Genomic DNA, 25,811 nt, shown 5'->3' with positions numbered 1-25,811 from the left:
CCGCCTACCGCCCCGGGGCAACGCGCCGCCCGCCAGGCTACCGCTCGGGCCGGTGCCCCGCCGCCAGGAGCGGAGGCGGGAAGGAAGGAAGAAGGACCCCCGCGCTACCGGCGCTAATGGCGGCCGCCGCCAACGACCGCGACGCCGCGCAGGTAACGGAGCGGCTGCGCGGCGCCTGCTCCCGAGGCCGGAGCAGGGCGCAGGGCCTTCCTCCCGGCAGCGTCCCCTTTAAGCAGCCCGCGATGTGACAGCGAACCGGGAACGGGCCCGCCGGCAGGGCCGTTCCCGGTTCGCTGCTGCGGGCCCCGCGCGTTGCCCGCCGCCTGGCTCGGGGCCCTTTGCGGCAGCGGGTGCTCCAGGACGGCAGTTGGCAAGTGCGGCGTTCTGAGGCGATTCTTGTAACCTGAGTAATTAGCTAGTAGCCTTCGTAGTTACGAGTTAGCAGGGAGTATAGAAGTGTTACGAAATTCGCTGCGCTTCCCAAAATGTTGCCGGCTGACAGCCTGGCTGCAGTTACAGGACTTGTGGCGCTTTTAATTTATTTATTTATTTATGGCTAACTCGGGGGGGGGGGGGAGGGGTGCGGGGGTTTAGGTTTCTTTGGGGGTTTTTTTCTGTGTTTGATTGTTTGGGGGGGGGTTGTAGTTTGACAGCTGTTCATTATTGTAAGTCATCACAACGTCAGCACGAGTCGGCACTGCTGCACTTCATCAAACGAAGCAAAAACGTCGTGCTAGAGCGTATGGGAGTATCACCTGGATGAGGCTTGGGATACCTGTCCTGTTTGTATGTGGAACTGGTCAAGAGACCAGCCCGAGCATTGAGAACAGCGTGGATTGACAACAGGGAGATGAGAATCATCAGCAGGCCAGATAATGTGGCCTGTCAGGAAAAAGGGAAAGAATCTGCTTAGTCAAAAAAAAAAGGAGCAAATGGAGTTGTCTTAGTATGTAGAATGTTGTCACAGAGGTGAAAGGGAAGAACGTCTTCTTTATGTCCATGACTGTTTAGTAGGAGATACCAAGCTTAAGTTTCAGCAAGCAAGGTTTAGGTTAGGAATTAGGAAAATATTTCTAACCTGGGACTGTTGCCTAAGGAGTTTGTGACTCACTGTCATTAGAGGTTTTAAAGATGAGGTTAAAGTAGGAGCTTCCAAACCTTGTCAGTCTTGCCCCAGGCTGCCGTCTCCCATCAGTTCACCTTCCCTGTCTCCTGCCTCAGAACCACTGCCGCTGTCTTGCATCCATGCCTGCTTCTCTGATGCTGCCACCACTGCCACCCCACGCCTGGTTCTGCAAGTCCAGCACTAACTGGAAGCATTTTCCTGTGACGGACAGGCCCCTGTAGCAACTGCAACAAGATGCAAGTGGTCTCTGTTCAGAGGGGCTGCATTAAACAAAGCCTTTGCTTGCTGTGATTCTAAGGGCCAGGAGACAATCTTAAGGGGCTCACAAAGTCCCAGTTGCCCTTTGCTTAAGTCTTATGGTCTCACTTTAGACCATCGAGGATCTTCAACTTGAGAGTCATGGGGTGGGGGATGAGAACAGTGACAACAGCACTTTTTTCTTAATGTTTCAGCAAAGGTATTGGTACTAAGTAACTACCTGCCTACCAGTTTTGGTATGTGCTGCTTATTTTTTGCTTTTGTCCTCTTTATTCTGTGGGTGTTAACAGAATACCTCTCCTAATGTGGGTTCCTGCTGCTGAACAAACATTTCTTTTGGAAATGTCCTTTCATGGGCATAAATGACTAAGCTGAGCAGTAAAGCAGCTAATCACTTGTAATTTTTAAAAAACTACTAAAGCTTCTAATTGCTGCAATAAAAGAAAATTAAAAACATAAAAAAGGCACACCATAAATGATCAATTTCAGTTGGAGGTCTGTACTTGCTGTAAAAATTGACAGTCTGAGGCTCTTAAGCAGAGTAGGAATCCTCACCACATTGCGTTCCTATCTCTTCCTTTCTCACCTAAAACAACTCCCTTTTGCATTGTAGAATCCTTGTATGGTGCTGAAGGTGGTGTAGAAAGTAAACTTTTTTAAAGGATCATGACATTATTTTTGCTGTTTTGGTTTATTTGATCCATTTCTATGCTAAAGACAGATTTTAAACCAAAATCTACCAGCTTATTAATGGTACCTTTCTCACTTTATGTATACAGTGTAGGACAAATCTGGTTTACCACATCAAACTTATCACTACGTGGCTATTCAAAGAAACCTCATCATGATTTACTGTCTGTCAGTATGAAATACCAATGGTGTGATTTCATCTATGCAGTGTGTGCTTATTTCTGAGGAAGATAAATGATTTCTAAGCAATGTGTGAAAGAGATACATATTTCAGACACTGTTTATTTACTATAATATCTTAAAATATCCACATTGTAGTTCAGTTTTATACCTTTTGAAAATTATCTGCAAAACCTTTACAAATGTGTTTGTTCCACAAGTAGCCTGTGTCCACCTTGGTTTCCATTATATTAGATCCACGTTGTTTTCTGGGTTTTTTGGGTTAGGAGAGTGGGTTTTTTTGGTTTGGTTTTTAAATCATATTAGGTACAGTAATTTGAATAAACCAGGAAAAAGCTAATTTTCCTTGAGCAACCACAATCTTGCCGAATACAATAATAATTTTTTTTTAAAGATTTGATTGCTGGAAATATTCTAAATTTTCAGTGAATACTTTCAGTCAGTTTCTGTTTAGAAATTTACCAGCAAATTTGTTTTCAAAAGAATAATTTAATGCATTGAAAAATTAGTCACTTCTTTTAGTTCATGGAAATTTGTGGAGTTTTCCTTCATACCTAACAGCACGTAGAAACAGGCTAAGATGGTAGCAGCACAGCAGCAAAGAAGCTAAATTGTTCATGTTAGCTGTATCAGAAAACTCGTGGGCCAGGTCCTGAGTTGGAGATATGAAGGAAGAGATAGCCAATGGCATCTGTACTTCAACTTAAAAATAAAATTTAAAAGTAGTGCTAACTGAGATTTGACAAAGAGTAATCCTGTTGAGTTGCCTACTGGTTTTACACATGTTCACTCACGGGCTTACTATAGCAAGTACCCTTTTTTAGTTATGGAAAGAGCTGTCATTTTTATTATCAGTAATTTTAAACCTGAAATACAGTTATATTTTTGTTTAGATATTTTATGCTTATAATCAGTATCCACTGATCCTGGAAAAATACTGTTAAACTCTGAGGATTGATTTATAATCCTGGAATTCTTCAAAAAAATAGTCTAAATTCCTTTATTGTATTTATTTTCATATGTTCTTGATGAAAGTAGCTTCTGAATTTGAATTTTTAATTCTTTTTATGATTTAAAGTGGTGAAAAGCACTCATGTTCTCCCATGAATATGAGTTTTGCAATAAATGTCTAGATTAATCAAACAAGGAAAATTTGAAACAACTGTAGGAGTATTATAATCTAGGGGGTTTTTATGGCTGTGTACATTCAATAAATAGTAGCCGTATAAACCTGTTTAATATAAGCTTATTCCCTCAAAAGTAGAAGAGACATAATTTTTCTTTGAAATGAAAAATACCAGTGTAGTACATAGGTTAGAAATAGGCAGTGATGTCATTTTGAATAAGAGTCAAAACAAGATACTGTGGGACTCAGTTTTATGACAGTTGAATAGATAAAAATTATATACAGCCATTAATTCTGTATAAATAAATCAGAACAACAAAACAGAGACCCATAATTTACACATACTATGCGCTTGTTTTGCATTTGTAAACATACGACACATGCATTAATATTTTCAGATTCACAGTACATTTCAGAGTCACTAGTGTTTGAGGAATGTTTAGTTAGTCAGAGTATACTTGATGTATATTACTATTTTCAGTGGCAACGAGCTGGAAAGGAGTGGTTTCATTTTCAGCTGTGTGAATGGGGAAGATTTCGGATTTTTTGCACTGTAAATGTAGGAGTCTGCTTATTTGGCCTGGGGTCTTTTTCCTCATGTACTCTTGTATATGCTGTTCTATTTGTTTCAGGTAATGTGAACTGATGAACGTTCATGGTGCTTTAAAAATCTTAACTTCTTACATAAGTTTCTAGGAGTGCTGGTCAGAGTCTTGTTTCTATCACTTGAAATGAATAAACAGGCGATTTTTTAATATATTAGAAGAGACTGTAAATAATAGAAACAAAATCAGAGCAGGCAGGAATAGCATCTGTACTGAATCCCAGTTCTTTAAAGATAATTGCTTCAGAAACAAGTGCCATTGAAGAATATGGTGCTCCACTAGAATGAAGTTGAAATTTGAAGTACTGATCAGGCTTAATGCATATATAAAAAGAATTACATGAGAGTTTAATGCAGTAGCAGGGGACTGTATTTGGTGACTTAAGGGTTTAGCCTTCCTAAAACTAATACATTTTTCTGTTGAAAACAATGCAAAGAGCACATCTGTTGTGCTTAATTGCTGATTTTTGTCACACACCCATATAAAGAAATAAAACCAGCTATATTACTGTGGTGGTGTAGGTAGAAATCTCACCCCATCCCAGGGAGATAAATTGCCGTAAATAAAATCACTGTGTTGTTTCTCTGCTGTTTAATTCCTTCCTTGATGGGTTCAGTTGTATCAGGATCTTTGTGGAGGCACCTACGGTTTTTATTTTTACACTGGTAAATGGGGAAGACTTTGGCTTTTTGTTCTCTCAGATAAGCTCAAAGAAATACTCAAGACAACATGCAAATGCATAAATTCAAGCACACAGTATGAATTAAAGTCGAATCTCACAGTTTTCTCTGTGTACACCGGTTATATTTCTCATGTAAATGATTCCAACATTCAAAATTTTTAGTTTTCCAAAGTAGTACTCGCTTATCAAAGACCACTACCTGTTAGGTACAGCTTTCTTAGTTTCATATGTTCAGTGCGGAGTAATGTTTAAGATGGCCAGTAAATAGTTTTGGCTTGTTCTGTAAAGCCATTCTGGTTTAGATTACCTATGAATGAATCTCTGACACTACAGATACCTTTGGTTAATAGACAGATACAGATATATTTATTTATGTAATAAACAATGGAATATGGAAAAATTTAAGAACTATTTTTCTTCTTAAAGTTTGCCTTCTGGCTAAACTGCATGTGAGGTAACCTCACATTGTAAAAATGTAGTAATGTGAAGTTCATCAAATAATTTGCCTATGTTTTCTATGGTATTTTTGACTGCTACATAGAAATACAATATAAATAATATATATATAAAATATATAATATCAAGTCTGTTCTACTGAAATTTGTAAATCAAACAAAATAAACCTACAGAAAACTGATTCAATGGGAAAAGTTATTAGTTGAGCTTTTCAAAATGGATGTTAGATGCTTTTATTTTTCTTTTCTTTTTTTATGGCAATAGCATATGACTTAGTCTTGCTGATATAATACCTGTGGGCCACTGCACTCAAGTAAATTTGAGATGAGACCTTTCCTGTGAACGATAATCAGACACGCATTTTATTTGGGGGTTTGTTCTTTTCAAGGTGTGAATGGCTCCTGCAAAGTGTAAAGGGCATTGTGCAAACATGCAGTCATTTTGCAACTGCGGTTCATAAGCATAAATTAGACTGTCGTATTACAGTATGAAATTACTACCCCTTTAAAATTTAAATTTCAGAATTTAAATTCTTAGGTTTGTGATGTTTTGGATGTTTTTTAATTTATTTCTTTAATTTATTTTTAGGAGAAGTTACATCCAAGAAATCTTATACCAGAGCTTTGTAGACTGTTTTATGGTTTAGGCTGGGTAACAGGAACTGGTGGAGGAATCAGCTTGAAACATGGGTAAGTAAAGATGGAAGAGAAAGAATGTGATGCTTAGAGGGAGAGGGGGTGGCTGTATTTAGGAGTTGGTGAGGGCATTTCAGTTCTATGAAAAATCTTTGAAAGTCAAGAGTGAGCAAGAAGTAGAGAGAGAAATGAACAGTACACCAAATTTAACCATATAGAAGGGAGTTGGCTAGTCTGAATTAATCATTGCAGTCCCTTCCATGGAGGGAGCCAACTTCAGAGTGACTTTTTTCTGTCCTTTTCCTATCTTTGTTTGAGGTAGATGAATTGTCTTTAAGGAGCAAGGCATTCCCCCTTTTTATTTCATTGACCATGGAATTGAGAGTGGGTTACACCAGGCAGCTTTCAAATGCCTGTGGTTAGGTGAGATGAATCCCACCCTAGACATTTTGCAGGCAATACATTTCCTTTAAGACGGAAATTACTGTTCTACTGATATAATTCTAAGGAGGTATTCTTAACATATAATTAAAGCAGGACAGGTAACAGCAAAACAATTTTTGGTGTGTATCCACTACTAAGGAGCACCACCTTGCTTTTTAATTTGCTCGTCTCCCCCTATGCATACTTTCCCAGCTTTTAATGGAGACAGAGCTCCTCCCAGTGGCCACTGAAAAAAGAGAAGTCATTCTGCAAAATAATTTGCACAGTGCCTGCAATTCTGTCCCCAGTCACAGGGTGTTGTGACACTCTTAACTTGAAAGTGTCTGACCTCCCATTTTTCTGACGTACACTTGCACGCAGACAAGAACAGCCATTGCTATTCAAATAAATGAGATATATATACATATATGAAGTAAAGGCTCTAAATGCTAATATTTGTGGCTTTGTGCAGATCATTCCACTTCCCTTCTTGATTTTGCAAGCAAAGCAGTAGCAATTATAATAATGAGAGGAATGATAAGAGAGTTAATTCTTGGTTTTAAAGTTTTTTATCTATGGAAAGATCTTTCTAGCACTGATTTCTCATCAGTAGCTAAATGTAGCCTATTTTCTTTGTCATTTCAGTGCAATTCATGTTGGTTGTGGCAAGACAAATCATGTCAACAGAGAATACACTAACATAGTACTACAGTTTTCCTCAGCAGTTCTATAACTTGGTTGCTCAGACTACACCAAAATACAAACTTGAGTTGGTACCAATATCTTACACGGTCTAGGAACAGTAATCTACGTGGCTGTAGTTTCATACCTACCGTAACAGTAGGTATGTTTCAAAATTAATAGCTATGAGGCAGAGGTGAGACTAGCATAGAATTGTTACATAGGAAATAGTGAAAGAACAATTGAAATTTGACTGAAATTCTAACAACTGGTTTTACCAGCTAATCCTAATCAGTATTACTCACTGTGCAATTCATATCAACTACTCAGAATAAAAATGCCAATTTGGACGTGGGATAGCATATTAAAAATGGATCTAGAATTCTTTGCCAGGTGTCCTTTATTTCAAGGCTGTATTTTATAATCAGATTTTCCCTTTGTAATTAATTTTTTAAAAAGAAGAAAAAATGCACATCTTCATTAGCAACTGAATTACCACTTGATTTCTTTATATGTTGCGCTCTCAATCATCTTGCTCATGCAAAGGAATTAAGACTAAATTAATGCAATGTTGGTAGTCTTAATTCATGAATGTTAAAAATTACAAATATGATAAAGCCACATTTTGATGTGTTCACAGCTGTTTTACCACTATGAAGAGTACGTCACCTTAAGAGTTGTATTTTTGGAAGAATTAGAATCATAGAATCATTTAGGTTGGAAAAGACCCTTAAGATCATTGAGTACAACTGTTAAACTACCCCTGCCAAGTCCACCACTAAACCATCTCCCTAAGTAAGTGCCACGTCTACACGCCTTTTAAACACCTCCAGGGATGGTGACTCCACCACTTCCCTGGTCAACCTGTTCCAATGACTGAGAACCCTTTCAGTAAAGAAATATTTCCTAATATCCAATCTAAACCTCCCCTGGTGCAACTTGAGGCCATTTCCTCTTGTCCTATCTCCAGCCACCTGACAGAAGAGACCAGCACCCACCTCACTACAACCCCTTTCAGGTAGTTGTAGAGAGCGATAAGGTCTCCCCTCAGCCTCCTTTTCTCCAGGCTAAACAACTCCAGTTCCCTCAGCTGCTCCTCATAAGACTTGTGCTCTGGACCCTTCACCAGCTTCATTCCTCTTCTAAGTGCTCTTGTCCAGAAATAAAAAATATCTTGTGGTCCTTAGGAAATGTGTCTGTAACTTGACTAATTATTCACTAGATGTCTCTGTGCTCCTGAATTTAGTATGTTACTGTCAAAACCGAGTCGTGATTACAATTGAGAGAGATAATCTGATGGGTTTTTTTGCTGTTATTGAAAATATTTCAGATACCACCTTAAAATAATTTTAATGTTAAATTTTTTATAGTCATTGTTCATGTAAACCTTGCAAGAAGTGATACACTTGAATTTCAGTCATTTAATTGCATTGCATTAGTGTTATCTTTTTATCGATACAAATAAATATATAAATGTATTAAAATCCTAAACTACACAGTTATAACAAAAACCAAAAGTATTTGCATTGTAGAATACTTCAGATAATACTGTTTATAGGTAGTCTGTGGATTTTTAAGTAATAGTCTTGTCACCTGTTTTGTTATAGATCAGTATCTGCTTGCAATTTCTGTCGTTCCATTTTTATTCTGAATTCTGGGGATTTGAGTTTGGAATTATTGCAGGGGGAGGCTGTGTGGTTTTCTTTGTAGGAAAAATAAGGCCGCACTCCTACGTGTGTTTCAGATCTCTTGTCAAGTTGAAAGCATGGCTTTGTAGCCCTGCAAGTTAAAAGATTTCATATGCCCTGCTATGGTTCGATTCTATTTTGAAAACCATCTACATGTCAACCTATTAAATTATGAGGGGCTAGATTTGCTATTGCATTTTCAGTGGATCAAGAACTCTAATGCCCATGCAGTTGAACAACCCTGTGTTTATTGATTTTCCTTGTCTGTAACTTTTCATAGGAATGAGATCTACATCGCTCCATCAGGAGTCCAAAAGGAAAGAATACAGGTACGTTGAACTGTATTTTTACCTCAGAGCTCATCTTGAGATGAATGAAAGTACCTTTGTTTAGAGTTTCATTTTTCCTTATGTAAAGTTAGAAACTTGTTATACTTACTGACTGCCTTATTGAAACAACTGAGGGTTTTGCCCAGTACTCCACTAGCACAGCAAGCCAACATATGTTTCAGTGGCCAGTGTAGATTAGTCTTGATGATCTCTTTGCTTTAAATTAACACAGAAGACTGTGAGATTCAAACATTACTCAAGTCCAGTTTTATCCTTTGTCAAGCTTGAATGGCTTTATAGGTGTTTGGCTACAGTTTCAAGTTACTCTGGCACATCTGTAATTAAGCATTAACACCTCATCTCTACTTATTACAGATCTTTGTCTTGATATTCTCAGTAAATAGATGGGCTCTCCCCATAAAAAGGTGACCTTGTCTGCCTGTCTCCTTTCCAAAAAAAAAACCCAAAAAAGTAAGTGGAGGGGAGAATGGTAAATGATAACTATTTTATGACAGCAGGAACTCCCCCAGAATAGAATAATATGTGGAAAGGATTTGTTGTCTTATAGATCTGAGGGTAAATACAGTGACGAGTGAAAGGATTCTCTTCACTGATAGAAACTTGGAGTTTTGCAGCAGTGCTCGCTGGGGGTGTTAGCAAGTAAGGCAGGCAAAGGCATAACATGACAAGACTGTGATGGTCTGTTCTTTGCTAGCAGTAGCAGTGGATTGGGCGCAGTGAGTAAAGAAATCTCTTGCAACTGTATTTTCTGCTGATTTTTAAAATAACATTAAAGAAGAAAGTTTTATTGCTGCCCTGAACAATTCTTTGTACTATTATGAGTAGCTGATTGATGCAAAGGTAACATTCATGTAAATCTACTAAAAGCAATGTTTAAAAAATAGTTCTACTAGTTAAATATATTATATGTAGGTTTAATTCATGTCCTTTGTTGGTTCTTTAAGGGGAGAAGGAAAAGTACATCTACATTTCTTTTTTTTAATCAGTTACTACTTTTCTTTTTTGATCTATTGTCTGTCATTTAGATGCAGGCTGTTTGCTTTCTGAGAAAATTTTAGTTTTACGAATATCTGATTGGCAGCAGTCTGAATAAAAAGAGTACCTAATATTAATTCACATTACACAATGTGAGTTAATAGTGTTAGAAGCTAGAATAAACATGGTGCATTACAGCACTTTTATGAAGTTAAAATCACATTCAATATTAAATATATGTTGTATATATTTGTCTCCCAAGAAGGAAAACAAAACTATTGTGATCATCACAGGTCAAAATAATTTCTTCTTTCTTACAGCCAGAAGATATGTTTGTTTGTGACATGAACGAACAGGACATCAGTGGTCCTCCACCGCAGAAGAAACTAAAGAAAAGCCAGTGTACACCTCTTTTTATGAATGCCTACACTATGAGAGGTGCATAGCAAATGTTTTTAGCTCAGTGATGACTGAAGCACTGTATATATACATCCACAAAATTGATATTCAGTACTATATTCTTTATACATGGAAGTTACAGTGAAATAAATATGAAACTAGAAAATAAATTGATTTGCAAAGGAATACGTACAACGGTGGTAATCCGTGGTAACATCCTGTGAGTGTCATTCACACTTTAATCTTCTCATGTAGCTATACCTGTGATCATCTTTTCGGCACTAATTTTTAGTGCGGTATGTTAGTAGGTTGCAGAAGGAGCCAGGGGATTTATAGCAGTTTTATGCCAGTAGTTTTGCCTATTCAGCAACTGTGTTTTAGATCCTTTTACAACCATTGGCTTTGATCAAAGGTTCTAAGTTACGGATGGGTGAAAAAAGTATGAAGCTTTTCTTTTGTAGGTGGACAGTAATAGAGAGCTTTTGCTGTTGCGTAGTATTTACATCTGTTACTTTAGAAAGGTTTTAGGGAGTCTCTTCTGATCTTCCTGCACAAGAAACGTACATGTGTACATGAGGAAAACTCATTTCATATTTTTGTTTACATTGCAACTTTATAAGTAAATTATAATTATTGTCTACCAATAATTACCTAATTATTGTCTATCTTTCCATCATGAAACAATAACGATAAATATTTTTTCAGAGAATCAGTGGGTAATTGAAGAATAGTACTAGCATAAAAAGAAAGTAAAAGTCTTTAAACTTTCATCTCACAAGTGGGTCTGGGAATTCTTTAGAATCTCAGAACTCTGATAAAATTAATAGACTGTTTCAGTCATTGCAGCGTGTGAAGCAATGTACAAGTAGTGTTTCTCCTTGAATTTGTGCAAGTAGTTTCTCTCCTGGAATTTGTCACTAAAAGTTAACACTAGTGTCCTAAGACAATCCATAATTATCCTTCATAGATGAGTAATTATCTCATACCTTTATTTAGGTTGCTGTGTATTTTTTCCTCTAATACAGTAGATGACCATTTGCCTAGATGCCTAGCCAAAGGAAATGAATCAAGTATGTGAATACAATTTTCTTAGTAGACACATTTTAAAATTAATTCTGAAAATATTGGTGTTTTTTTTCCTCTTTCTGTTCTTAGGGGCAGGCGCAGTGATCCATACTCATTCCAAGGCTGCTGTTATGGCTACCCTTCTTTACCCAGGGAGTGAGTTCAGCATTACCCATCAGGAGATGATAAAAGGAATCCAGAAGTGTACTTCAGGAGGCTCTTACCGGTACTTCTCTATATTTATATAAAGAAAAGAGGCATGCTATTTGATAATTTGTTTTCAGCAATATAAATAGATGAAAAGTTATTTGAGTTATGTGTGTTAAAGTGTGCAATATAAAGTATTAGGAATAAGAAGTAAAAAGACATCTGGAATAAATCAGTCATTGGCTTTCTGTAAAATGGTGTCAAGCTTATGGAAGAGATCCGAGATAAAATCTTGTAACGTCAAGGCTACTATGGTCTGTTGAGCTACAGAAATAAACCAAATAAAGAGCTATGTCCTGACAAATATCTCAAGAACAGAGATGTTAACACATCTACACAATGTTAAACTGAAACTGGAGCCAACCAACATTAGGTTGGATAGATAACATACAAACTACATTTGGGTGGACTTCACATATCACTGCCTGTGCTAGTTTAGGGCACGTTAAGAGAGTAGAGGATTTCAGATTTTACTTGAAAGACTTTGAAAGAAAATACAGAATAAACAGCTCATTAAAGATAATGTTACTACTTTTCAAGGATAAGCTCTGAGGTAAGTGCTGAGTTATTCCAAATTATGTGTGAAGGCTTGTTTTGAGGACTCCACCCACAGAGTGTTGAATTGGGATCCGCAAACAACATTTATATAATATGTGACAATTAGATGAAAAATTGAAATGCGAAATTCTTTTCACTTTTTGATGTTAATTTTTGTAACTGACTGTTGCCCTTTGGCGAGGGAGCAAGCCATATGTCTGGCATGTGATTTTTACACCCGGGCATATTTTATTCATTTTGGTTGACTTGCCAGCTTTACCTTCTTGTCAGCATAAGCATTTGTATTTTATCGTGGCAAAAGACACCCCTTATATTGAATTGTCTAACAACACTGGGTTTAAAAAAATCCACAACAATTTTCTTTTTTGGATATGCATTTTGAATTCTCAAACATTCCTAAATGTTAGTCAGGAGACATTGTATTTACTGGGTTCCATATGTCCGAGTTGTCCCGTGTCATCCTGTTAATTTACCAGAAAAACTGAAGAAATCAAAGCTCCAGATTACATGGTTCCTAAGTACATATTCATCCACGCTAGACTGATTCCACTGTGTTGCCTCACACAAAGCTCCCCATTGAATTCAAAAGAAAATCGATAGTACAGAATGGGATCTTTCAATAAAGGTGTTGACAATATATTGTCTCTAATGACATAAACCTTTTTTGGAAGCTATCCAGGAAAGAGAGAACTACATCTGTGGTAAATAGCTTTGAAAGTCTCAGACTGTCCCAAGATATTTTATATGAAGGTTTGGCTAAATGTAGGCTGCTTATATTTCAATAAAACTAAAGAGATGTCAAGTATTTAACTCATTTAGAGTCTTCTTGGGGTGTTATAGATATTAGTTCTTGATAAAAAGCTTATGGTTATGATTAGGAAACAGTTACGGTATTTCTACCTGCTTCCAAACTCACGTGCAAGTAGAAAGCAGAACCTAGGAAACCAATCCCTTAGCTCATTTGGCCTCACTAGTAGTGAACACTCCAAATCTAATTTTAATGATCAGAACATGTAAGAGTCAAAGTAAACCTACAAAACTCACTTAATTTTCCTCATTCACTATTTTTATGGACTTCCTGGGGAAGGCATTAGTATTGAAAACTGTAAGAGGTGAGACTTTTTTAATTTTCTGAATATCTGATTTGAAGTACAAGCTGTATTATTTTTACGATTGCTTTCTGTCTGTGTTTTATAAAAGTAAGTACTACTAGCATCCAGTCATGAAATGTCTATGTGATCTCAATGATAAATCTGAACCTGAACTGGGGACTTATTAAAACTATTTAAACAAGTTTCTGCCAGTGTTAATTAAGGTTCAAACAATGCCAAATATCCCAGTCCTCCTTCAGAAGAAACTCTTAGGCAAGTTCCACTGACTAACATGCATCATCTTGTCTTTGGAACTGGGGTTCTCAGGCTCTCTTACGATCGCATGTAGCCCACCAATGACTCCATCACAGAGAATTTATTTTTCATGTGTTGACTCTACTTTCTATTTATATGCCTTAGCAGGACAATCTTATTTCCAGGGGCTTTTTGGACTACCTAAATTAATTTTTTTCTGCTCTCCAGCAAACAGCTTCATTTCCTTCTTCATGATGTGATTCTTTTAAATAATTTAATCTGAGATAAAGGTTGTAGGTGATGCCAGTACAGGATGAAGAGAGTCTGAAAAAGTTGTAAAGGGACCCAACTACAAAGTGATACGTGAACAAACAGCTACACCTAACACATTAAAGTGTTATTTTCTTTTTGTGCCTCAAGTGTAGCTCAGGTATTGCCAGCATAGCATATGTTTGGGAGTGAGAGATGTTCTGACAGTTCTTATGTTATAGTGTGACTCTCAAGTGAAGGGCATAAAATCACTAGTGTTGAGAATTTGTTAACCACTTTACACAGTCTCTTTCTTAGGGAAGAGCTTAATACATCCAAACACAGTGTTTTTTTAAATACATTCATTTTTCTTTTAGATATGATGATACACTAGTGGTTCCCATTATTGAGAATACACCAGAAGAGAAGGATCTCAAGGAAAGAATGGCACGTGCAGTGGAAAAATACCCAGACACTTGTGCCGTATTGGTCAGACGTCACGGAGTTTATGTATGGGGAGAAACATGGGAAAAAGCCAAAACGATGTGAGTACAATTTAGGAATATGGTATCTTTTGCCATTATACCTCAAAATCTTAATGACCTTAATGTCGTATATTTCCAACCCATGGACAGTGATTCAGAAAATTAAGTTCCGGCCTTGCTGAATGTATAGGGAGCTTTTGGGAGTGGGTTCATCCATTATTCCCACTGCTTGGTTTTCCTTTCATATCAATGCTGGCTGATAGGGTTGCCAGTGTTTTCCTTTCATATGGACAAGTTCCTCCTCATGTGAAACCTGCAGGCAATCTCTGCTTTTATATGACACCTGCCAATACTGTTTGTGTAGTCTACCCTAGTCCCATTTTTGCAATTTACTTCTTCATTTGCTGAGGGAAATGCAGGAAATTAGGATCATGTAGCAAAAATGCCAGGCACTTTCCATACCACAGTAATGGAAATAAATTATAATAGAGATGTCCAGTCAGACCATTGCATTGGTGATGTAAATCTCAGGGAGGAAAACTATTAATTTCCATAAAACATGGTGAGAGGTAATACTTGAGCCTTACTTTACATTTCACTTTTTTAATTTTAGGTGTGAGTGTTACGATTACTTGTTTGATATCGCAGTGCAGATGAAGCAGCATGGGCTAGATCCTTCAAAACATCCAGCAGGAGAAAACGGGATCTTGTAAATGACAACATTCATATTCAGGTGTGAATTTATCTGTAGAGATGATCTGTTTGGAGGGAGAGACTACAGATGACACCATCACTTCAGTCTGCTTTCCCACTCGGGAAACTTAAGTATTGCACATCTCCCCCACTCTATTACCACTGCAATTGTATCTATGCCTGAAATAATGCTCCTTAACCACAAAATGCAACAAAAAGATACATATTAATAGTTAAGTATGTGCATATTTTAGCACCAACGTACAGCATGGAGTGCAATTGCTTTTTAAAACTAAATCATAGCAAGCATTAGCAGAAAAAGCCAATGGAGAAAAAAGACCCCAGCCTAGTAAGCTAATCTATACAGAGATGCCTGAACACCCACTTTTGTTCTTCAGCTTGCAGGATCAGGTTTGATTTCAGTCCGTCTCAGTGGTATTACTTATATGGTGCGTTGTTTTTTTTTTTTCCTTCAGCAGAAACGGCTGGTTGCAATTTGATTAAGTTTCATTGGTTAGTGTCACCTGTTTACCTCATACAGCAAATTACCATGACTTTCTGTTTTCTAATGCAGCAATGATCAATGTTTCGAAAGTTTTTGTAACAAATATTTTAAAGTAAAAAGCACATAGATAATATGATCAGGCAGTACTTTACATGAAGGATCCCTGAAACAATCCTCACGTAAGCAACATACAGCTCAGTGTGGCAAAACACAGTGGTAGCTTAATGTTTCAGAGTCTGGGACACTTCTGCCTGAAAATCTAAGCAATTTTAAAGATACCAGTACTGAGATTATAAAGTTGTTGCTAGGCCAAAGTGGTGGTCTAATTAAACAGGGTAGGCTAACTTGTTGCACAGAGTTGGCCCATGAGATAATCCTCTCCACCCACTATGTTTGCCTCAGAAGAGATGACAAGTGACTGCTCAGGCAGCATGAGCCCAGAACAGACAGGTACTTGGATCAGGAGCCTTGATGCCCACACTAGAGGAGGTAGCAGTGGGACAGGAGGCTTGCTGTCAAATGAGTCTCTGCGTGAACAGGTTTTTGGAGTGCTGCCACCGCATACAGTGATGAAGACATGCTGGCTACCACACCTGCACAGAGCTACCTCATGGCCCACGAGAACCATTCTAAAATTATTCCTCAGCCCCTGCAATTGAATAGGTTGGGCTAACGTAGTGGCATTAATATTTGTTTGCCTATTTCTTATGACTAAATACCTAGTTTTAGAATATTTTCACTTTTGCCTTGTGTCTCCTATGCAGGTTTTTACATGATAATGGGAATTCCAGGTTCCACCTTAAACTGCTAAAACCAGAAGGGGGTGCTGTTATACTCAGCTGATTGAAAGATGTTAGCAAGTCAGTTTTAAGTGTTAAACACATCTAAGAAGAAAAGGAGAGTTAAAACAAACAAACAAAACGCTGAACAGTCATTGCTACTTATGAATCCTGTCAAAAGCTACAGTAGGAGGAATGAAAATTCAGTGCAAAAAAAAAGATTTTGAGAAAAGCTATGGAGAACTAATGTGACATTTTGTTTGTATGCTTTAAAAATTCATATTTCAACAACCTGCATTTGTTGATCCTGCTCTACTGCTACATCATTTAACTTGTTCTAGATCTCCATTTCCAAAAGTTACAGTAGCCTTTATTCTTGGGGAAAAAAAGTGAGGACGACCCCTTAACTAGAAGTTAGGTATAAAGTTTAAAGCATTGTTTGAACTGTTGATTCTTTCATGCTGTGTTAATAGGGTTTTTTTTTAAATTAAGCCTGTAGCCTGTGTATTTTTAAATTTTCCTAATTGTCAGTATAATGAGTAGGAAACTCATCATTTTATAGCGTGCAATTGGAAGTTGTTACTGAGACACTGCTCTGGGTCTTGTCTGTTTCATACCTCTTTAAATTCATTCACTTTCAATAAGATTTTGTTTATTACAACTTTAAAACAGCTTTTTATGACCTATGATTAGCCAGCGTAAGGTAGAGTTAATCAAACTGCTCATTAAAATATAGTCTCACATATTTATGTATCTTAGTGTTGTCTTTCAAAATCTCCTGGGATGGCCCCCCAGTGGCATCAGTCTAAGCTTTGATTGACCAACTTTCTGATTGATTATTGAGACTCTAGTCCCAAGGGTGAATTGAGACAGGGTAAGCACCAATTGACCTTGTTTTCTGCTAGGGGCCATGCATTCCCACTGCTTCCCCTTGCATCATCTCTGGCACTTTTTTGAGCTTCCATGAGGAGAATTAACTCTTCAGCCTAAGAGAAAACTACTGTGGGAGTGGGGGGAAGAAAATTATTATATTGTTTCCTAATAAGCCACTGGTAAAACATTGAATCAGCTCAGAGGTGGGTCCAAAGAGCACCAGAGCTGGGGCAAAAGATGAGATGGCTGAAGCCAGAGGTGGCAGAAAACGCTTCCCCCATTTCATGGGGATGACTTCAGTCTTACTCGGCTACTTGTGGACAGGCAGTCACTGTGGATGTTCTGAAGAGTTCAGAAAGAACTGAAATCTGTGGAAAGTACTCTGCTAAACCAGGAAGTTGGGAGGAAGCTTCTTATATTTTTCACCCATTAATGAGCATTGACTTTTCTTTAGTTTTGTATGTCAGACTACTGGTTATAGCACAACATGTGCCATTGGTCTCTCCAGTTACTGGTAATTGTGTTGTGCTGAACTTGCACAAAAACCATCCTGCTTTGTCTTGGTGGGTATTCATGTCCCCACGTAACAGTCTGTCACTGGGCTCCGACAAAACTCATTTGCAGTACGGCATCATGGTATAAGCCAAGCGCCCGCTGACCTGATCCAGCCTGCTGGGTACCAGCTGTTTCTAAGCAGTAAGATGTCACCTGTGCCATGACAGCCTGGTGTAGCCACTAAAGTTGTTGCTGCTATGCTGCCAGTTTGTCAGCAACCAGATCCCTCTTATCTCCACACCCTTGTAGCAGCTACAGCCTGTCTTTCTGTGCTGCACAAGAGAGCATGTTCAGCATCTGCTGCCACCAGACCAACAGCAGCTGTCGAAGATGACATCAAGACATCAACTGATGAAGTTACCACTCCACAGGAATGATTCATTATAGAATGATCTGCCATCAGAAACTTGCTGAGTACTTATCTACCAAGATAACATACCCTCACCTCCCTGGGATGCTTCAGATTTTCTCAACAGGGAATACCTAAGCTTTGCTCTCAAATTTTCCTGTCCCTGTCAGTCCGATATCAACTAAAGAGTTGTTAAATGAATTGCCATATAGTTCAGGTAGGCCTCTTTTTTCCCCCCCGATGCTTGGACTGCAAGACTCAACTGCAAGGATTGATGACAGTGAATTTAATTGAATAAAATCTTTGCCATTCTATTTTTACATTTAAGGAATAGCCGTATTTAATTCTTTTCTGGACTTCCTTATACATTTTAAGAACACAAGAATAGTATTGACTGTTTTGTGTTTTATGCCACTGACTTCATTTCTGAACTCCCTTCCCAAATGCTTGTTCTACCCGATTCTTAAAATTCATAAAGAGTAGTGGTGCTATGCTGGTAGACTGGCAGGTTTCATTAAGATCGGTGTCTTGTGACTTAGGCATATTTGTCCTTCCCTACTGTACGTAGTGCTGTACCTGCAGTGTGCAACCTTTAAACCTTAGGGGGAGGGTGACCTTAATTATTGTGAAATAGTGGTTATCGCTAAGTTACTGCAGGTTTTTGACTATATGTTTATTGATACATTTTTTCATTATTAGACACTTTTCTGTCAGTGGCAAATATTTTGCAGTGACTCCATATCTTGTGAGTGTATGTGGATTGCAATAAGAACTTGGGTGAAAAATATTATTTTTTAGATCAGAGAGTGACTTTAGACAGGCTGCATACTCCTTTGCTCCACTTAAGCACATCTCTAAGTATTTTCAAGACTTTAAAGGTGCAACTGACATGAAGGGAAAGCAGATTGTATTTCCCTTAGCTTTTCTTTCCTATGGGCGTGCTAATGAAAATATTTCTTGATGTGACAATCCATTTAGTCTTGAAATCTAGTTGCCATCTATTGATTGTGATTTTTAATTCTTTATTTAAACTGCTAGATTTCTGCAAAGAGTGGTGTTCTGATGATGCTGTCAGAATAGAACATGATTGTATCATTTCATAATTCTGATGTTTTGTAAGGATAAAGATGATTTTACACTTGGTGTTGTTTTGTTCTGCATGTGTAATGACAAACTACAAAAGAACGCTCACAAAGAAAGGTATTTTTTGCCAAATACATTCCTCTGGGGTCATGTTAATTACAAATATTCACGTCCTCATCCAGCTACAATTTGCCACTCTGTAGCCTTTCTAAAATCTGTGTGAAATATCAAATTTCTGTCATAGTAAAGTTCTTTCATATAGGATTCTGAGATGCTCAGAGTCCCATTCAGTGGTATGGAAAAGAGCTAAATACACTCTTCTCACATCTGTTTGTGTGTGAACTCTCAACAAAGAAATCAATGACTTCACAGCTTTGGTGGCTTCATAAACTTGGGAAATGATTACTGTTTCCCAAAGTGTTCAGAAAGCTCTTACAGTTCTGGACCAAATATGTAGACCAAAACTATGAAAATTTCCCATATGATTTAAAGCTTCTAAACTCCCATCATTTTTAAGTCTCCATCATTTTCTGATGTGAATTGTAGGTTAATAATCCAGCTAGATTTTTTTTATACGTTTGCAGCAAAGACTTGATCTCCATCAAAGCCGATTATCTAGGTTTAGTATCACCAGATAGGCTTATGTAAAAATGACATAATTCCTATTTCAAGTGGGTCATCCAAAAAACTAATTAAGTTCCAGTATTTCCCAATAAAAGTAATTTCCTAGCAAACATCCTACTTGCTTTCCAAGAAGGAAAAAAACCTGCAGAATACAGCATCTTGAAACATTAAGAGATAGAGCTCTAACTTACAGTAAGCACCTATGATGCCAATATAGGGTCCTCTAGTGAATGCTGTAATGCCTAAACAACTGGCATCCTATTTCCTCCAACTCTGAAATCGTGATTTAAAAACTAACATCTAAAAAAGCCCACTGAAATAAAGCAGCAGCCTTTCTCTAAATTCTTTTTTGCCACACTTTTTGGCAAATAGGCCTGTAACAATTTTTTGCCATTTTACAGAAGATGGCAAACTGGCAAAAAAACCCTGGCGCACTTTCAATGCCTTACTTCTGTATCAAGGAACAGAAGAAGGTATATAGTTTGATATTAATACTTGTTAATTTTAAAATTGTTAAAAAACCTCTGAGCTGACATAAGTTAAGGTTTCCCTACTGAAGGGAGTTATCAGTCATGTACTCAACAGATTCATAAGCAATAAAGAAGTTAGGAGAATGCTTCGTTTTTGAAGCCACTTTGGACTTGTTCTTCCCTTTTGCTACAAGAGGAGGGGAACCCTCGCAGGCTTTGTTTTTGTTTTCTTTCTCTACGTGTAAGGTGAAATAAAAGTTGTGCCTTACAGACCCAGGTTGTGTCCAAGGACAGTCCTCTGAGCTGAGGTAGAATTTTGTAACAGAGAATATAGAGGTGCCTGTGACTACGTTTTGCTGCCAGCTCATCAAAGCTTCCATAGAAGTCAGTGAATCTGTATGTTTGGTTTAATTTTAAGTCAGCTTAATGTTAAAAGCTTAATGTTACTCCAGAAGAATGCTACCTGACATGATTTTTTAAAAAAGCGAATTTCTAAGTCCCTGAGTCCAAAAAAGCTCTCAGGCATTTATCGTGGTACTACCCAAGGGTTCACTACATAAATCAGATGGTAAATAAAATCTCACTATTTTTTTGTTGACATCACTAGCACAGAGACCTGTTTCTGCTGAATTTGAATGCTAGTTGTTCAGCATATCGAGTGCACCACTGCAAAATTGTTTTGGAGGTGAAATCTCTAGTGGAACCACAACAGTTGGCTATTTGTTAGGATTTTAATCTATTGAAAACAAAATCAATTCCAAATAGTACATTTTTTGATTTTTCTGTATGTCTTCAGACTTAAGCTAGCACCTGCTAGGTTTTGGTAGAGCAGTCAGAAAAAACTAGTGACTGGCTAGTGCTCCATACCAAAAATGGACTGAGCGTGTTCGACTAGATGGGATTTAATGGGAATCATGGAAATTTGTATTGCCTGAATACTGTTTGCAGACATTCACTCTCTCTGTACTTACGTATGTGTGTTGGGTTTTTTTACTCGAAGATACTGTGCTGTTGTACTAGCGAGTTTCTCCCATCTGTGACACATAAAATTATAGAGTTTAATCTCCAGAAACCAGATCAACAAGAATATATTTAAATAGTAAGGCATAAATTCTCGCTCCTTAATGAGCCCTAGATTAGCTCCAATTTCTCTGATGGTAATTTCTGGTAATTACAAACAGAATACACTGGATATAGAAGAAAGAATAGGTCTTACATTTAAAGGAAAGAGCTGGAAGTCTAGATTTTGTGGCTGATTCAAGTGTTACCTTAAGGTCATGCCTTGAACAGTTCACTTTGATGGGAGTTTCAAAAGAGCTTGAATGAATCAGATACTACCCTAAATCCCATTGGAAAGTTAGGTGCTTAATTTCATTAGGCTCTCCTGTAACTCCAAGGATTTAGCTGTCTGTGTTTCAAGTGAGGGGGTAAAAAAGAAAAGGGGGGCACCTTGAGTACTAGCTGCCAACTTACCACTAGTGTATCCCAGATTGACATCAAATGCTTAACTGGTATTTTTTTGCATAAAAAGAAAGATGACCTCTTATACTACAAACCCTTAGTTTAAGAAAGAGGTTACCTAAGATAATTTCACCTAGCAGAGGGTTACAAAAACAAGAAATCAAGAACTGAGCTTTTCTGCTTACTCAGAGATGTACCTTAATACTACCACAAGTAACACAACGCAATTTTTGTGACTTCAATTCCGTCCCTCCCAAAGGATACCAGCTGTCTGTCTTTGCAGATGAAATACCTGATTCTAATTCTTAAGTTCCTGTTCTCTAGACAAAGCAGGTTACCCTCACAGTCCCCATTTTGGTGCAATTCCTGAAAACAACATCACTGCAATACATTTGAGTATGTCTATATGCATCAATGATGATGGCAGACTACCTGGGCTCAGAAGGTTGCTGTGCATTTAACGCTAATGATTACATTTCTTTTGTCTTTTTGCTTTGTCTCATTTCCATATTTTATTCAGTTTTAATCCTGCTTTTCTGTAGGATTTTTCTCTCTCCCCTGTTATCCTTATGATCTTTGAAACCAAATGTAAAATTAATACTATTTGCATTCTGGTTGAACTTTCAAACCCAGGAATATTTTTGTGTTAGGAAACTTATCTATTTCCTGATTCATCTGCTACATCCCTGACATATCTGAGCATGTCCTGTTATTTGCATGTTTGCAAAATTTTGGTACTTAAAGGGTTAATGTGCCTTTTGTATCTCAGACACACTAGGATTTTGCAAGCAAATGTCTGTTGGTTGCAAGAACATATGAGCAAGTATGAGACTAATTTCCTGTTAAGGAGTTGCTACATTAAAAGGATATTTGCATAATCATAGACTAAGATAATGTAGGGAAAACCCCACAGATCATTCTGATGCCAGGATTAAGTCAAGCCCAACATGTAATTTATTTGAATGCATGAAAGCTGCTTCTTATCGTTCACTTCTATCTCAAGTCCCCAAGCACTTTAGTTGGCAGCAGCAGGCTCTAACTCCTCCTGGCTAATTCATTATCCTCAACAACTTTTAAAAGGGTTATTTTAAGTTTAACTTAACAGTCCCTGCAACTTAATTCATACAATAAAAAAATTATTCCTTTTATGACTTGTGTCACGTTCAAAATCAAGCTACTGCATCTTCTTGGGTCATCATTTTATTTAATGCCCTCGCCTTCAGGTTATGATAACTTCTGAAATATTGCATATGCCACAAAAACAAGGGTTCAGGACTACACCTATGAAAAACACAGCCAACACCAATGAGATTTCATAATGTAGGTAGTTTTTTCAACTTGTATATAAATAAAGGAGTGTCCACATAGGAGTTTAGCAGAAGGGCCTCAAGAGTAAGTACATTAGCAATTAAAAATCAAGGCAATTAAATGTTTCTGAACAGATTAATACTTAGTCAGGGCTGGAGGTCCCTGACTTCCATTTTAAATCCTGTTGCATGCTTTAAATTTTTATTTGGAGAATCCCATTGCCAAAGTAAAGAATTTGTCACACTTGTCACCTGATACTTCCTCCATGTAAACATGCTTGAAGGCTTATGGCTGGGGTGCTGTAGAGGTGTCTGAAAGGTTATTTATTTTTTACTCAACTTGGATGAGTATGTTACTTGAACCTGAAAGTCTAGTTGCCAGAAAAAAAGAAAAGAAAAACCAAATGAAAACCCAAGGCTACTGTCATGCTTGCTTGCCATGGTTAAAACAAATGGGGATACAAAGAGATGTGTAGGAGTAGGAGGAGGGCAGCTGCTCTTTCTGAAAAGCAATAGAGGGAGGAGAACCCATTCAATAGCATGTCAGTGACAGCTCAGTCTATCAAACCTCAAACCATAGCATAAGGGGGGAATAATGTTTCAAGTGAGGTTAGGGCAAACATTATGATAACAAATTTAACTATAGCAAAGGCAAGAAGAGAGAATATAATTGAGCGCTCAAACACCAAAATAAGAAAGCATTTAGTAGCAATGGTAGCAATATTAGTAGATACGCACAATTAAATGAATAGGACGATGACCACTGTCTACTGCAATTGAAGCACTAATGAAACACTTTCACTGTACTGGAAAATAGTACCATGTTTTACTATACTTTAACTATGATTAAAACAGCACAATCCTATTAGCCTGAATAGTTAGTCCAATATTAATAAAAAAGTCATATACTAACCCACATCAAGATGTATTGTCCTGATTGAAACTTCTAGTCCTCAATAAGGAAGACTGCTATATTTGAAAGAGAAGGTCTAGATATTTTAAGTAGTTACTACAACACAGATTCCTCCTAAATTTTGGAAATGTTAAAACCAAAACTATCACATACTGAATATGAGGAAATAATTCTAATTAGTCCAGAAGAGAACAATGGCTGATCAAGTAGACAATACTCAATAATTTATTGTAACCCAAAACTCACATTGCACAAAATTAATTACCAAATATAATGAAATGACAATGCATTGCAACCTGTTCCCATAGGGAGACAAAGGATGGGAGACAGTCATCCCAGCTATATTTAACGTCTCTCCATAATGTATAGTCTATGTTTAACTCTAAACTTGATAAAGGTTCCCAGGCTGCAACACTGAGACCGAAGTTGTGGCGTTATGCCATATAACAGCATTACACAAGTCATGAGCTTTCCCTAATTGTGATTTTGTGTATGTGGAAATCTATGCAGAAATCTATATGAAGAAATTTATCAGAAGGCTTAACCTCTGGAAAAACCCCATATTTCCCAAAACGACTTTGCTTACTTCCTTTATTATTAATGATACGCCATTCACAGCTTCACTTCCAGAAATCCTCCAAAGCTCTGTAAATCTCTGCAACATTCCTATCTGCCTTACCTATCTTTACAGGTCCTTGATTTTTTTTTTCCTTATACCATATTCAAAATTGATCCTAACAACACAGGGAATAGTTTTACAAAGATTTCTCCATTAGAGAAGTGTCCACACCTGAGAACTGCTTCAGGATGAAAGAAGGAATGAGAATATTTACATGCAGTAAAAAGTTTCCATCATGAGCACAAAGAATGAGCACAGGATTCCTGCACAGAGGAATATGGTGCAGATGAACAGGAAGGAGAAAGCTAAAAACCGTATGGAATGGGTGTTTGTCCTGGTTTCAGCTGGGATAGAGTTAACTGTCTTCCTAGTAGCTGGTACAGTGCTATGTTTGAAGTTCGGTATGAGAAGAATGTTCATAACACACTGATGCTTTCAGTTGCTGCTGAGTAATGTTTAGTCTAAAGTCAAGGATTTTTCAGCTTCTGATGCCCAGCCAGCGGGAAGGCTGGAGGGGCACAAGAAGTTGGGAGGGGACACAGCCAGGGCAGCTGACCCAAACTGGCCAAAGGGGTATTCCATACCATGGGACGTCATGCCCAGTATATAAACTGGGGGGAGTGGGGGTGGGGGGATCGCCGCTTGGGGACTAACTGGGCGTCGATCGGTGGGTGGTGAGCAATTGCACTGTGCATCATTTGTATATTCCAATCCTTTTATTAGTGTTATCATTATTAGTTTCTTCTTTTCTGTTCTATTAAACCGTTATTATCTCAACCCACGAGTTTTACTTCTTTTCCTGATTCTCTCCCCCATCCCACTGGGTATTGGGGGGAGTGAGTGAGCGGCTGCGTGGTGCTTAGTTGCTGGCTGGGGTTAAACCACCACAGCGTTAAAATCCCAGGAATTCAAAGTAACACACCAGGGAATGTAACATAAAAATAATCTTGCCTGTGAAAAAAAAGAGAAAACGCGTTAGAGAAAAGCAGCCATGAAGAACTCAGAAGTGTCAGGAAGTTCACAAAGTTAAACCGCTAAGTGGCCAGACTTAGCCTTGTGCTACAGGTGTCAGCTAGGTCAAAAGAAGATTTCCCATTACAGGATTAAGTTTATCATACTATAAGCTGCAAGACGTAGATGCAAATTTAATGTGCTCAGAAGCTAATAGAGAGATCAAGAACTTTATAGTAAATCCCACAAACATCGGCTTAGTTACAGTTGTAATTATCCTCTCCTTTAAAAAAAGGTACTAATAATTGATTCAGGATATTTCTTATTTGCATATTTTGTTAAAATCCTTAAGCTACTATTTTGAATTACAGTTGACTAAGACAGATTAGGTTTTATTTTTCTGTATTTTTTTTTTTTAGAGAATGTTTTCATCCTACTTCATCTT

The 25,811-nt window shown here is 37.7% G+C and overlaps 2 protein-coding genes across 2 annotated transcripts in view; one reads left to right on the top strand and one right to left on the bottom strand.

Annotated features, from left to right (window-relative positions):
- PDHX (pyruvate dehydrogenase complex component X) overlaps positions 1–225 on the bottom strand; it is a 57,593-nt gene extending 57,368 nt beyond the window's left edge. Inside the window, exon 1 of the mRNA XM_052781876.1 lies at positions 109–225. The gene's annotated coding sequence lies outside the window, so the exon portion shown is untranslated. The remainder of the gene's footprint in view (positions 1–108) is intronic.
- APIP (APAF1 interacting protein) lies at positions 72–16,906 on the top strand. Its single transcript, XM_052781882.1, has 8 exons — positions 72–152; positions 5,712–5,812; positions 8,831–8,879; positions 10,196–10,313; positions 11,430–11,565; positions 14,077–14,244; positions 14,798–14,917; positions 16,147–16,906. Exons 1-7 carry the CDS (start codon positions 117–119, stop codon positions 14,895–14,897), a joined length of 708 nt encoding a protein of 235 aa, XP_052637842.1. The 5' UTR covers positions 72–116; the 3' UTR covers positions 14,898–14,917; positions 16,147–16,906.
- The last annotated feature ends 8,905 nt before the right edge of the window (positions 16,907–25,811 follow it).

The sequence above is a fragment of the Harpia harpyja genome, chromosome 3 (genome assembly GCF_026419915.1).
Source record: "Harpia harpyja isolate bHarHar1 chromosome 3, bHarHar1 primary haplotype, whole genome shotgun sequence".
Lineage (NCBI taxonomy): Eukaryota > Metazoa > Chordata > Aves > Accipitriformes > Accipitridae > Harpia > Harpia harpyja.
This window is presented reverse-complemented; position numbering and strand designations above follow the sequence as displayed.